Source organism: Mustela putorius, unplaced genomic scaffold (assembly GCF_011764305.1).
Source record: "Mustela putorius furo isolate JIRA1106 unplaced genomic scaffold, ASM1176430v1.1 tig00003863_pilon_pilon_pilon, whole genome shotgun sequence".
NCBI classification, from domain to species: domain Eukaryota; kingdom Metazoa; phylum Chordata; class Mammalia; order Carnivora; family Mustelidae; genus Mustela; species Mustela putorius.
In genome coordinates this window covers 17887141-17901111 of record NW_025422015.1, presented here as the reverse complement: position 1 = coordinate 17901111, position 13971 = coordinate 17887141, and the positions used below count along the sequence as shown (strand labels likewise).

General features: G+C 33.6%; 1 protein-coding gene across 6 annotated transcripts in view; it reads right to left on the bottom strand.

The window, feature by feature from the left end:
- The window catches only part of BCLAF1 (BCL2 associated transcription factor 1), a 29737-nt gene that overhangs the window by 2711 nt on the left and 13055 nt on the right, over window positions 1-13971 (bottom strand). For 3 of the 6 annotated variants that reach the window (XR_006602340.1, XM_004740269.3, XM_013064066.2), the window contains exons 7-12: window positions 11731-11836; window positions 10582-10666; window positions 8089-8264; window positions 6776-6956; window positions 5548-5694; window positions 31-243 (exon numbers count right to left, since the gene is read on the bottom strand). Coding sequence is in view for 4 of the 6 variants with exons in the window: in XM_004740269.3 (XP_004740326.1) it covers window positions 31-243; window positions 5548-5694; window positions 6776-6956; window positions 8089-8264; window positions 10582-10666; window positions 11731-11836 (908 nt within the window). In the remaining 2 variants the exon portion in view is untranslated. Of the gene's footprint in view, window positions 1-30; window positions 244-5547; window positions 5695-6775; window positions 6957-7792; window positions 7956-8088; window positions 8265-10581; window positions 10667-11730; window positions 11837-13971 lie in introns of those variants that run through there. The other 3 variants (XM_013064069.2, XM_013064072.2, XR_006602341.1) reach the window with 2 other exon arrangements.

Genomic DNA, 13971 nt, shown 5'->3' with positions numbered 1-13971 from the left:
GTGTCAGAATCACAAGTTGACATTTTCTACCTTTTCTTCTTTGCGTCTGTCCTTCTTTTCTTCGTTATTTTCCATGGTCTCTTCTTCATCTTCAACAATTCCATCCCCTTGGTATTTGTCATGAGTCCATTTTGGACTGCTACCTGATTTTTTGAAGTTAAAGCGCCCTCTGCCACGTTGAAAAGTACCACGACCTCTTCCTCTTTTGGCCCAATAATCCACACCATCATCTCTGTCATCATGCTACAGAGAGGTTAAAAAAAAAAATCATCACTAAAATCTCTTTCTTAAAGGGAAAATGATCATATGCCCACAATCATACTCATGGTATAAATATTCTGAAGACTAGGGTATGTAAGATTGGTAATGTTCTAAAACACATTAAAACAAATCCAGTAACACTGAAGTTTTCGGCAAAAATATTTTCCATTGTGAAAACAAATAATTACATCTTACTTCTTTGTAACCCAAGCTTTGAGAGCTGTCCAACTTTTTGGAGGATTTCAACTGCTAAATTACTGCCAATTTCCAAAGTTCTGACTTTTTTTTGTTCTCCATTATTTCAATATAACTAACTCCACTGACTAATATACTGCATGTAATTGAGTTCAAATAACCAATCATTTTCCCCAAAATTACCAGTCATAAAGACATTAAAAAGTCATAAAAATATCATTACAAAACTATAAAATTTGTTAAGTAAGTCGTATAAATTATACTTTACCTATAGGAACAGATCTTAAAATCCTACTGAGGTTTAAAAGTCAATGAATCTTACATATCGACCTTCTAAGCTAGAGAATTTCACATGCCTGATCATGACCGGATGGTCCCTAGTGTAATAGCTCAACTTATTTCTTCTTAACCAACATGAGGTACTATAGGTTTTTATTACTTTTAGTTATTATCATAACCTTAATTTTCATTAACTATATCCAAATACAGATATTCCTCAAATTACAAACTGTTCCATTAATTAAAACAATCTGCAAACTTGAAAAGCACTTAACTTTCTGGATCAATAGATGAGTATTACATCCCAAAATACAAAACAAAAAACCAAGGTTCTCCTATAATGTAATTAAACTGCTGTCCATCTCAAACTCTCAAGTTTATCACCTATAGAAAAAAATGGAAAATAAAGCAAAATAATGCCCCTAAATGACACAACGGGTATAATGCAAACAATGTTGCATAACCAATGGAATACCTGACCAGCTGTCAAGTCACTAAAACTTCTTATTAAGTATTATGTGATATGAGCACCTTCTCCAAAACACAATATGCTTTTGTGCGTATTCATGTAATACCAATCACCCTCCTGGCATGAACTGCAAAGCTCAGTTACACAAGTAACACACCATACAAAAGAACAGTTACCAATTTCCAACAACCTATCTTTACCAAACTGATGAAAAGTGACTAGCAAGAAGTGTGTGGGACTCCATAAAAAATCAATTTAGGAACTATAGAAAAGTGTAATTTCAGAGTATCAGAAAGTTCAAGAGAAACCTGAAATAAAGTATTTTAAAATACTCTGCCACTCAAAATCATACCCACACAACTACATAATTTCAGGCTCCCTTCTGTTATTAGCACAAACTCTAAAGTTTATGTTTGTTTCTGGTATTTACACAGTATTCTATGCATTTGTGGGAAGAAGCAAACGGGTTCTGGAGTCAGAGGCATGGGTTTAAATGTTTCTAAACAGAGGCTGTGTGACTTCCTCATTTTAAAAATGGGAGACAGCTATAAAGGAACATAGTATTAATCTATAGAGTGCCCAGCCCAGTGTGTGACAAGCAAGCACTCAAACAGTGGTGATAATAAGGAGCACTTTCCCTGTATTTACTCATCTAATCCTCAAAGAACCCTACAAAATACTGTTACTAATCCTGCTTTAGATATAAAGAAACCAAGGCAGAAAAACTGAGTTACTTGTCCAAGGCCACAAAACTGGCTCCTTCCACTACTCCCTAGGTCCATCACCCACAGAATACATTTCCCAGATATCCTGGTGGCAGTAAATGATTACCATAAGGCTATTAATAGTTACAGAAATAGAAAAAGCAGAGGCATAACTGAACACTAGAGTTAAACTAGCCATTACCTTTAAATAACCAATGATCTGACACCATATAAAGAAAACAGCAGCTAAATCACACTACTTTTTCAGAGGGTATCCTGACAGCTAAGTGATTTTCATGCTAAGTATACGAACTCTTAATCTTCATATTCTAACTTGCAAGATTTTAGTCCTACAATTTTTAAAAATTACTTCACACGATAAGGGTCGGAGAAGTGAGATACTTACAATACACAAAACACATAAAGGAGGCCATATTAGAACAAGACCTTCTGGGGCGCCTGGGTGGCTCCATCCCCCAAGGATCTGACTCTTGATTTTGGCTCAGGTTATGATGTGAGGGTCCTGAGATGGAGCTCTCCATCTGGCTCTGCGCTCAGCAAATCTGGTCAAGATTCTCTCTCCCACTCCCTCTGCCCTTGCCTGCTCCACATGCCCACCCTCTCTCAAGTAAATAATCTTAAAAAGAACAAAACCTCCTGAATCCTCTTCCCTACCAGGGATTTTTCTCTTCCTCAAAAGACAACATCAACACTGAGAACCTGTCCACTTCAGTACTTTCCCACTTGCTCCAACTCTTCACATACTCACCCCTCCACAGAATTTCAGGTTCTAAAATAGATTATCTTTCCTGGAGTACTTATTATTACAAACATTACCATATCTTTGCATAAATCCAAAATCAGAGATGAAAAGTTCAAGAAAAGAACGCGACAAATGTTACTATTACTCAGTACTGGAGAAATGAGTGATCAGGTGCTTTCAGAATCTGGTTCTTGGACCCAAGGCATGGGTTTAAATCCAGACCCCTGTTCTACTAAGCATGTAACTTTGGTCAAGTGACTTTGGTCAACCTCTGTACCCCACTGTTTTTCATCTTCTAAAAGTGGAATAAAGGACACATCTCAAAATGATTTTTTATAAGCATGAAATAAGTTTATATATGTAAGACACTTAGGCACCTTTCTAGCATAGTACATATGCTCAATAAATGTTACACTGTTATTATTACTACTAACTATTAACATGACACCAAAAGCTTCATTATGTCAATTATTCTGAAAGAACCTAAGGGAACATCTGTAGATTTTCAATGTCATCTCTTTTGAATATTTTTGTTTATATTTCTACTTTTAGTAGTAGCAATCTGTATCTCTGCAAAAGCAAAATCTTTTAAATTTAAATATCCATGTAAAAAACTAGAGCTGTCATTTCAATGGTTCATTAATTAAGAACCAAAATAATTAACTATGGGAATAGATTTATAAGAAAAAACGTATTAACATTTTAATTTTACTGCTTGTGAACATCAGTCTCTGATAAAATGCATGTTTTATACAGAAATGAAGGTTTTTAAATATAGCCCAGAATAGCAACATATAAAAATGGTACTGCTACTTGTAAGCTGCTAAATTCTTAAAAAATCAGTAAAATTGCCACCTAAATGCCAAACTAAAATATGTCCCAATTTAAGATTAAAATTACAACACCAGATTCTGAAAGAATGCCATAGATAAATGAAGGTCTAGCCTAAATTAAGTATTTGTAACACATTCAGAAGTATTAATTACCATCTACTTGTTCTCCTCTAGCTTCCCTTTTAACTTTCTGACCCTTAACATTTGGGTCTCCTCTGGCTTTTTTTTTTTTTTTTTTTTAATGAACACTCCTCACCCCCACTTTTTGACAAGGTGGCCTATTAATCTCTTTCAACTGGGTGATCTGGCCTTGTGTCCTTCTAGATTTTTTTCACTCCATAGATCACCTTATCAACAACCCACTGCACAAGTGCGCTTAATTTCTCCCTGGCACTTCAAGAACAGAACTTAATTATCTCCTCAAATTGTGTTCTTTCCTCTGTATCCCCGATCTCAGAGATTCCTTCATCTCACTATAAACATCCGACTACATAAAGGGTCCCTAAGTCCTCCTAAATGTTACGTAACTTTTCTAGTATCTAACCCCTTAGCTCCGACAATAACTCTCAGATCTATCTGTACAACCATGGTTTTTCTGAACTCTGGTTAAAACCCAAATTTATAAAGCTATTCTGGCCTTCCAGAATTTGGCTCCTGCTTTTTCTTAATTTTACCAAACTTAAACCAACCATCTAGCCATAGAGTTCTTTCTCAAGATGTTTCACTCCTGCAATCTGCAGTATACCTGCCTATCTTTCAGGCTCAAGATTCAAGCCCAGTTCCTCTAAGAAGGCTCTCCAAATCACTCTCTCCTTTGAAATAATCCTCCATTTCCTGCTTTGGAGGAAAACCACATGTATTCAGAACATTTGTTTCTAAATCTGTTCCAGCCAAGAACTGAAATCATTTGTTTTTGCATTCATAGTATCCAGCATAAACAGCAGTCTGTGAATATATAAAGTCTTAAATCAAAAAGGAGATCAATCTTTTAAACTTTCCTATAACTGAATAACATGTCCTTCCCTGTCCACATGGTCAACTCACCCAATTCAAACAAGCTTAAATTTCCCCTTAGAGGAGTGCATATAGAGTAAACTTTATGCATAATACACTTTAAAATTTTTTTCAGACCTTGGTCATTAAAGTACCCAGGAGAGTCAAATAGCAATTAATTTGATTGCCATTCTTCAAACAATATAGATCTAGTTCAGCATATAGCTCTCTCCTCTCACTTAGCAGATAAATTATGGGTATTCAGGTATATTCATAAAAAGCCAAATAAAAGACATGATTCAATACATCATTATTTTACTCCTTGCTTCTGCAAAACAACTAATCTTCAGAACCAGTCTCTGAAACATGACTTCTCTGAAAAGCTGTAATAAAAAGTAAGTATTTCTGATAACAGTTCTGGTATTTTCTAAAGTGTCTTTAATCATGGGCCGTTTTCTCCCACATCAAACTGCAGAAAATGCCCATCATTACCTAGAAACTCAGGATCCACATCCTCTAGTTCCATCTCTTAGAAAACTGCCTCAGAAGGTATTATATCACAAAGAAGCACCACATTAGTGTAGCTAGCAACTTTTCCAATGTAATTTTCCATCTTCCTTGTCTTCCAATGGAAGTAAACAACCTCCCTGAGATCCTTATTTATGTGTACTGTGAAAGTATTCTTTTTCATTTAAACAGGCAGCTGTGATGGTGAAAGGTAAATCTTAATGAGAAGTTTCTATAACTGTCATTGTCTTATAGACAGACATGAAACATATGTTAGTGTTCTTCTCTGAATGTGGCTATCAAATCAGGTACATTTTAAATTTTACCCTGATCAGCCTATAGGTGCTATCAATGAAGTATAAACAGGACCAAAGGGACCCACATTTTCAAAACTTCAAATCATCTGGGTAATGAATTTTTAAAAGGTTTCCTGCATTATGGTGAAAACTTCTCACAGCAGTGGATACCTGTACTCAAATGTATTCACCCAGTATGCTTTGAAAATTAATGCAAACCAAATAAACACAGATTTCTAACACCCACCAAGAAGTACTTCTTGCTCTTTGGGGTATATTCTGGATCCCATTCCTCTTCCTTCGGTCTCTTTTGAAAAGTAGTATTTGAGTTGTTTGGACCAGTATTTGTCCCAGCAAAAACTCCTCTGGCTCTTCCTCTGCCTCTAATTCGAAACTGATTAACATTAACAAAATTGTTTAGTAATGCAATCAAAAGGTATTTAGTTACATGCAAACTCTAATTTTACTGCAGTAACAAAAAACAAATTCCCTAATTTCCTTCCTAAATTTCAATCTCATAGCCACTGAGGATAAAAAAGGTGGCTATTTGGTATTTGATATAGGCAAAAAATTCTGCCTTTTGAAAGTTGAAAAGGTTAAAAAAAAATGCAGTCAATCTAAGTATTAGCATACTGACTGCACTTTCATGGCCTGAACTAATATTTTTAAATAATAAAGTTGGTTCTTTTCACCTTTACTAGCTGAAAGAGTTGTCTATTTCTTTGAATTTCAATCACAGGAGTCCCAAGTGTTCAACTACACCTATCACCATATAAGCAAAGCTCTTCTCTTTCCTAAATGATCTAATTAATGAACCCTACTAATAATTGACTGGATACTTGCTTACAGTAGGAATCTGAATATAGAAATTGAAGAGTCAAGAAGATGCACTACTACGAAGTCATTAAATAATTACAACAAATTTATGCAAATATGGGGATAATGTGTATGCTATGTAGAATAAAAAGAAAAATTATATGATTTCTGTGATTATACACATATAAGCAAGGACTAGAAGGCAAAACAGGCAAAATAAAAGTAGTTGTAAATACAGAGACTAGGGGTGTTTTCTTTTAATGTTTTAAGGTATCTTTTCAAAAACTAAGTAATTAAAGAATTGGATCTCAATCAATACCTTTACTTGACTCTTGGGTCTTTATGCACTATGCAAAGATACTGACCCCAAAGTTTAAAAATCTAGTTTATGTACATAAATTTTTTTAGAATTAGACAAAAACACTTATTTTTTACTCTGCATACAAAGAAAGCATCATCCCAGCTCCAGCCCCTCCTTCCAACCACTAAATGGCATATCTTGAAGATAAATCAAATACCACTTCACTTTCCAAGACTAGTTCTGACTGTAAGAGTAATGACTCACAACAACATCTAAATCACGTATTTTTAACTTTCCTTATGCATAGTGAGTAATAAGTAAAGTCCTACCAAGAATCAAAGGTATTTCTACTACTTACAAAGGTTCCTCGTGGTCGGCTAACTCCTCCAAAGCCAGAGTATTCTTTCAGTTCATGGTGAGTTTTAAATTCTTCTTCTCTTTCCTTCTTACTCTCCTTTTCTTCTCGAGAACTGGGAGAAGAAGGTGATGCTGAGGATGATGAAGATCGAGAATGATCTTGCTCTCTACTTTTATGTTTACTGCAAAATAAACAAAGAAAACAAAAAAATATGTGCTACTTTAAAAAAGATGAAGACCCTGCTGAATCTTATATAAAAGGGATATTTTTCAAGTCAAAAAAAAAAAAAAAAAAAAAAAAACTATCCCCTATTAAAATTATTACATAACTAAAATGATTGGGTGTTAAACTTTGACACAGTCTGTTTCCATTCTCCTTCAGTTATTTTTTTACATAACTACTGAAAAACATGCTATAGCCTGCCAGTTAAAAACTAGCAGTCTGGAAACTTCAAGAATAAGGTTCAGTTCTTCAATATTTTTAACTTTTTTGTTGTTGTTATTTTAAGGAAAGGAAAAGAAGAGTAGGAAAAAGTTAAGAATGTTCTTAAGGCCAAGTTTCAAAATGACTGCAGTTTGTACACTCTGGGTGAGAACAGTTGGTATGGTTTGGGCCGTAACTCCATTATAGAAATAAAAAGCATATGACATACAAATACCAGTCATAAATTAAAAAAAAACACGAGTAAAATCCACCATTTACCTAATGAATAGCAAGAAAACGATTATCTATGATACTAAGTATTCCTACTATTTGACTCTATGATGATCGATTTTGTATGGTTCTAATGCAACACCCGAAAAGGTCATACCTGCAGTAACTCTTACCACTGCTAACAGTATCCATGGAAACATTACTTTGAAAGATAAATACACATTGCTATTTCATAAAAACTAGTCCTTCCTCCCCCCATCTCTCCCATGTTAAACCACTAGATTATCAGTTTAAAATTCTTGTACTCTGGGTGTTATGAGTTGAAAAAGTGCGGAATCAAGCATAACGAACCAAAGTTCTTACACAAACTGTTTCTAGAAATGCACTGCATTGAAGTCCAACCTCCTGATGTAGCCTGGATAATAGGACACATTAATTTGTCATTTTTTTTTTCAGTGTTAGCTTGCTATTCCAAAGTTTTTGTCCTCATCCACCATAAGCCGTGTAAAAGACAAATACATTTTTGCTGTAAAACAAATAATTTTAATTGTTTAAATTTAAACATTCGATTACACAGTCAAAATTGAAAGCAATTAAGCTGACAATTATTAAAGGCTAATTAGAAGCTAAAACCTAACTCACACAGTTTTAACAATTACCTGTCATCTTTGTAAGATTTGTATTCCTTGTAATCTTTTGGAGTTTTTTCCTGCTTTCTTGATCCACTGGATTCCCTGGAGCCCTTGGAATCCCCCCGTTCTTTACTTCTTTCTTTTCTCCGACGATCAATGTCATGCCGAAGATCAGCAGAATCACACCTTAATTTTTTATCTCCCTATAAAAGACAAATGTAAAATACAAATTTCAGAATAGATATAAGAAAAAATATATATATAATAGCCAAATTTTATGCCAGCTTCTAAACTGGTATTTTAGTATCAGAGAAGAGTGGATCATGAAATACTACTTCCACACTTAGTTTTAGTTTTTGTTAAAAAATATGCTAGGTTATTTTGATCAGACATTTGTATACACAGTGAAACAGGACTAGGGAAGTTATGAAAAGCTAATTATCTTGACAGTGTAGTAGGTTTTTATTCAAAGCAATCCATAATAAACTCTGTACAGTAGAATGACATAATTATTTTTCCACTCAGCACATCCTCATTGTCATCACTCATCCTTTTCAAAGGGTTTTTGTTTTTTTTTTTTTTAAAAAAACCTGAACAATGACAGAAGTTATACTCGATCTGTAATTGTGGTATTGCTTTCTACCTAGAAAGTCAAGGAATCCTAAAGTAATGGTTCTCATTATTTAAGCCTCACTGTCACCAAGCTCTTCCCAATAAGTTGACCAACCCAATAAAAACGACTTCAAAAGGAAGAATTGTGTAATTTCCGTAACATGCAAGTGGAGTATGAGTAATAAAACCAAGTAAGCTTCAATAAGGGTAGAAACAAAGCCAGAAAGAGAATATTCCCAATCCTGTACTCAGTATCTTGGGCCAATATACTGCCCTTTCTCAATTCAGGTATTGCAACGGACATTAGTTTAACTGGGTCACAATTCACCTCCTTCTTGTTCCATTGCTTTTTCAAATACTATATAATTTAGGAAGATGGAAAGAGGCATCTAGGAATGAAGAAAAATTATACATCAGTAAGATGCTAAGCAATGTGGACATCCTTGCTAGTATTCAACAATATGAAGTACTTACTCTGGGAAATCTAGCTACGATATTCATAAGCATTCATAAGACTGAAAGTATATCTCTAAATGGTATCAACTACTCACCCATTTGCTCCCTGGGTAACAAAAAAAGTCTAATCAAGAGCAAAAACCTTCCTTTTTCACTTAGGTATTATATTACCAAGTCCACAAGTAACAAGATAATTTAAGTAAAACTACTTTATAAACTCCAAAACTATATACATTAATTAACACATATTAATTATCCATTCAGATCAGAAAATGAAGGATAAAAAGCAATGTCCTATCCTTATCCATCCATAAGTCATCACTATATTCTCTCCTCCACATGAAAATCTGGTGAATAATGAGGAAAGAAACAAGATACTCACTCTGTCAAGAGCACCAGGATAGACTAAATTGTTGGCAAAACAAAACCAACACTGAACCCAAGATATTGAAAGTAAAAGCCAAGATTAGTATTCACCTGTCAGAATCTGTTTTTCCAAAATCAGTATGCCCCATACAGAGACCACTTTCTTTTAAGCTCTAAATTTCGTATCTAGTAAGTCAGCAGGATACCCTATTAAAATATTTGTATTATACAACTATTAATAACAGCTTCTGAAAATCAAAGTGCCGATGTTTTCATATTAGTGCAACTATTTAGGTCTGCAAAACATGTGGTCCAAGGGCTAATTATCTTGCAAGTATCATAAAAATAATACTTGGCTACAGCCAAACTGAAACCAGGCAGCATTTCCAAGTCCCCTAATCTGCCTGCCATATGGACTAGCCTACCTAGAAAACACCAATTTGATATCAACAGAATGTATCAGAATCCCCTTAAAAAAAGTCATTCTATTCCAAAGACCTCCCTCCCCGAACATTCACAGGTCCTTCTCTCAAGTTTAAAAACATTCTTCCCCAACCCACAAAAATTCCAACAGTGAGTTTTCATTCCAAATGTTCATTTGTAAATCAGTGAGGAAAGCTCATTTCTTAGTCCAGATCAAAAATGCCCAGAAGCATGGGGATTACTTCTTGTTCTTGCTGTGAAAAACCTAGAAATATTAATTTAGGCATATATAAATCAAGGAATATTTATTCTGGCTCATTTAACCCCAAAACTTTATAGAAAAACCCTACTATACTTTCTATTTTTGCTTTTGTAATTTTTCTACTGCTTGATTCTTTACCCTTTGCTTAGAACGAATTTCTCCTTTCAAATATTATCATTTTTAAAAATTAGTTTTGGTTTTACTTAGATATACAGTATAGTGTCAGCTTAATTTCTTTTAGGAAAAACACTACATACACTACCATAAATGCATTTACTTACAAGTTAAAAATAGATGACCTCTGCAAACAAATTTTATCTACACAAACTACATTTAATATATAATATCATTAACTAAGTTGAAAACATTAACATTAAAAAAAATGTCCACTCCAAACATACCTTTTGATTTTCTTCTTTAAAAACTCTCTCTTCCCCTGCTAAACGAGTGTGCTTCCTCAGGGCACTTGGAGAGATGTCAATTCTCCTTAATGTAAAATAAAGTCTGTTTGTAGTCACGTTAACTTTATGGTTCAAAAAATTCCTCACAACTGTCCACTTTAATAAAGGAAATAACTAGACAGTTATTCCTCTCCCAAGTGAACTTTCACATTGTAAGGTTATTAATCTAATTCCAAATGAACAATTAAGAAATAAAAACTATATCCATTAAAAATAAAAATACTTCACATATTTTTACATATAAATAAATCTAACCTTTTAAAACAAACTTAATCATAAAAAACTCATGTTTTAAATAAGTTGACTATTACCATCCTAATTGTCAACCATCACACAATTATACCTCCAGATCCTCAATGAACACACACACAGGGTTATTTGTTCCTAAATATCTCCCATATTTTTACATAATCAGTGGATCTTTAGTTTTATGTTGTGCCTTTCCTTGCCTTTTTTAAACTAGTGTCCGTTTCAACTTCTCAGAGCTTCTTCAGCAGTCACCACCAAAACCCTATCTACTATGACTAAGCACTAGGTATTTTATAACCAATACTAATTGTCACCACCACTCTGCAAAAGAGGCACTGTTGTCCTTATTTGGTAGATGGAAAAAAACAAATGTTCAGAGATTAACTAACCTGTTCATCACAATGCAGTTATGAACCATGCTGTGAACATAACTGCCTGACTTTTAACATTCATGCTCTTATGAAAAACAGTTCTACCTGTTACCAAGCATTTTTATTTTACAAACTTACCTGTAGTAAATTAAATAAAGGGCTACTCTAGGTATCCAACTTCCTCCCCCCAAAAATGTGGTATCTATTGAATTCCTTACTGGGGAGTGCTTAATACTAAATACTTAGTATTTTAAGTTCTAAGAACCTGTTTAAACCAAGTGAACTGAAAATTAAATAGAAACAATAAATTACAAACTTTTCAAGGCTGGAAATACACTTATTCAAGGTATGAATCAGAAAAATAAAGTTCATTTTATATCATGATGACAGCACAGTTCCATTACAATACTGTTTAAACACTATCTTTCTATCAAAACATTTTTATATGCCCCTTCATCAGTGCACATACCTGTGTATCTCAGGGCTCTTTTGCCTGGTACTATGTTCTTCGGTGGCTTTCTGATACGAGGTGAACCTCTCGTTTAGGGTCACTGCAGCTGATTTGAAGTATTGCTCTGTTGATTTAGGAGAAATACTGCCCAATTAGTTATCTTTACTTCAAAAGAGATTTTCATTTGTGACAGAAGGGCATTTGGCAGGTGAAAAGAAAATAAAAATACTCAAGAAACCTAGCAGAAGAGAATCAAGTGTTACAAAGAGCTCCTACTCTGTCCCTTTTAACTTTTTGTACCTCAACTGGTCACCAATACAACGCCCCTCAGAGGGCACTGTCAGTACTACATATAATCCAAGAACAATAAACAGATTAAACTGAGAATCTCTAACTCAATTTGAGTAATGCACTACTACTTCCTCAAACAGAACAGAAAGGAACAGTAAGTGAATGTCCTTACACCTTGCCAATACGAACACCAATGAAATTACTTCAAGTAATCATTTGCAGAAAACAAAAATACTGAAATAACTACACAGTTGATTTTAGTATACTAATAAAATTATTGCATCAAGAACTATGTTGACAACAAAAAAACGGATTTAAGAAAAAACTGAATAGTACCATTTCAATTCAAAAAATATTCTTCAAATCAATTAACACTTATTACTCCAAAAATCTGGCATCTTGGCACCCCTGACAGCATATCTGCTATTGTTCCCTTGTCCTTTTAAATTTTAAAATTAGTAACATCAATACTAGCTTTTAAACCATTCAAGATACGCTCTAAATGTAAAATAGAAAGACGTATAAAGTCATGAAATGTCACATTACGAAGCAAGCTATCTGCTTAACAGGTCAACATACATCTGTGTCAACTTACCGCCCAATATCCAGCACATGTCTCATAACCAATCATTAAAACTTGAAACGGCCACTACAAGGGTAGTGCCTCAATCATAATTCCATGAAACCCAGGAATTTGAGCTAGCAACTCAGTTTTTATGCCATTTTTGCCAGGAAGACAGAAGATTCAACTTTGCCTGTATCTTTCAACGCTATTTTACTTTGAAACATGGATTTTGCCATTTCAAAACATATTCCAGGACCTAGTTACAATGAAAAAGAAAACATCACTGGGCATTTTCAGCTCTGAATTAAGAAAGAGCTGTTCAGATCGGTTGCACAATACCAATATGAAACATAACTACAGTTCTTTAAAAAAAAAAAAAAAAAAAAAAAAAAAAAACAAAATACAAAAAAAACAAAAAGAAAATGAAAAAGAAAAAATTTTATCAAAACCTGATCTCAAAATTCAGCAATAAATTGTAAAATGTGGAGACAGGTCAAAAAAAGGTAAAAAAAGAAAAAATGTAAATGTTTCATATTTTATGTACCACAATAATATGGTCATAAAGTGGCTCACAAACCTAGTTATAGCCAAATAACAAAACTCTTGTTACCATGTTTAAATAACAGTCAAAAAGAAATTCATTTACTATTCACCGTTTTGAAACATCAACTGTGTAAAGAATTTGCTAGCAACAAGTTTCAGCTATTACAATGAGTTGTTCTCATATGAAAAGACAAACTTTTTTTAAAAAATGGCTTTAGACCAACAACCATGTAGCTTCCTGGGTAAGAACCTATTTCATAGTAAGTTGCCTTTTAAACACAGAAAGAAAATAACAAAAACAAAACAACCTAATTGCCCAAAAAGTCATACCCTAAACCTTTGAAAATTATTAATACCTTTGAGTTAATTACATACTGGTGAAAATTGAGCATCATTATTTTAACTGAAATGTAAACACCATTATCATCCTCAGGACTTAAAGAAATAAAACTATCATCCTAATTAGTAACTATTCGTAAAATCACTACTCTCCTAACGCATTTTTAAATTTCTTAAACTTTTTTCCCTTAAAAAATTCCAATAAATTCTTTTCCAGTTTACCGTTTAAAAAAGCTAAGTATTACAACAAATTAAGTAACAAAAATATAGGTAGAAAATCAATACTGCTTTTCTGCTGGTTTCAGGTTTCTTTAAAAATTGAAAAAAAATTCTTAATAATATGCAGTAACAATATGGCCTCATCTTTATTATAAAATCTATGCAAGTGCGCATTATAAATCCTATACATGCAATAAAAATCATCTGTAAGCATTCTGCCCTTCAAGTACAATGATACATTTCAAAGACTTCCCCTTAAATATTTATCAGTTTTATCATGATACAGATTTTTAGAGTGTGTT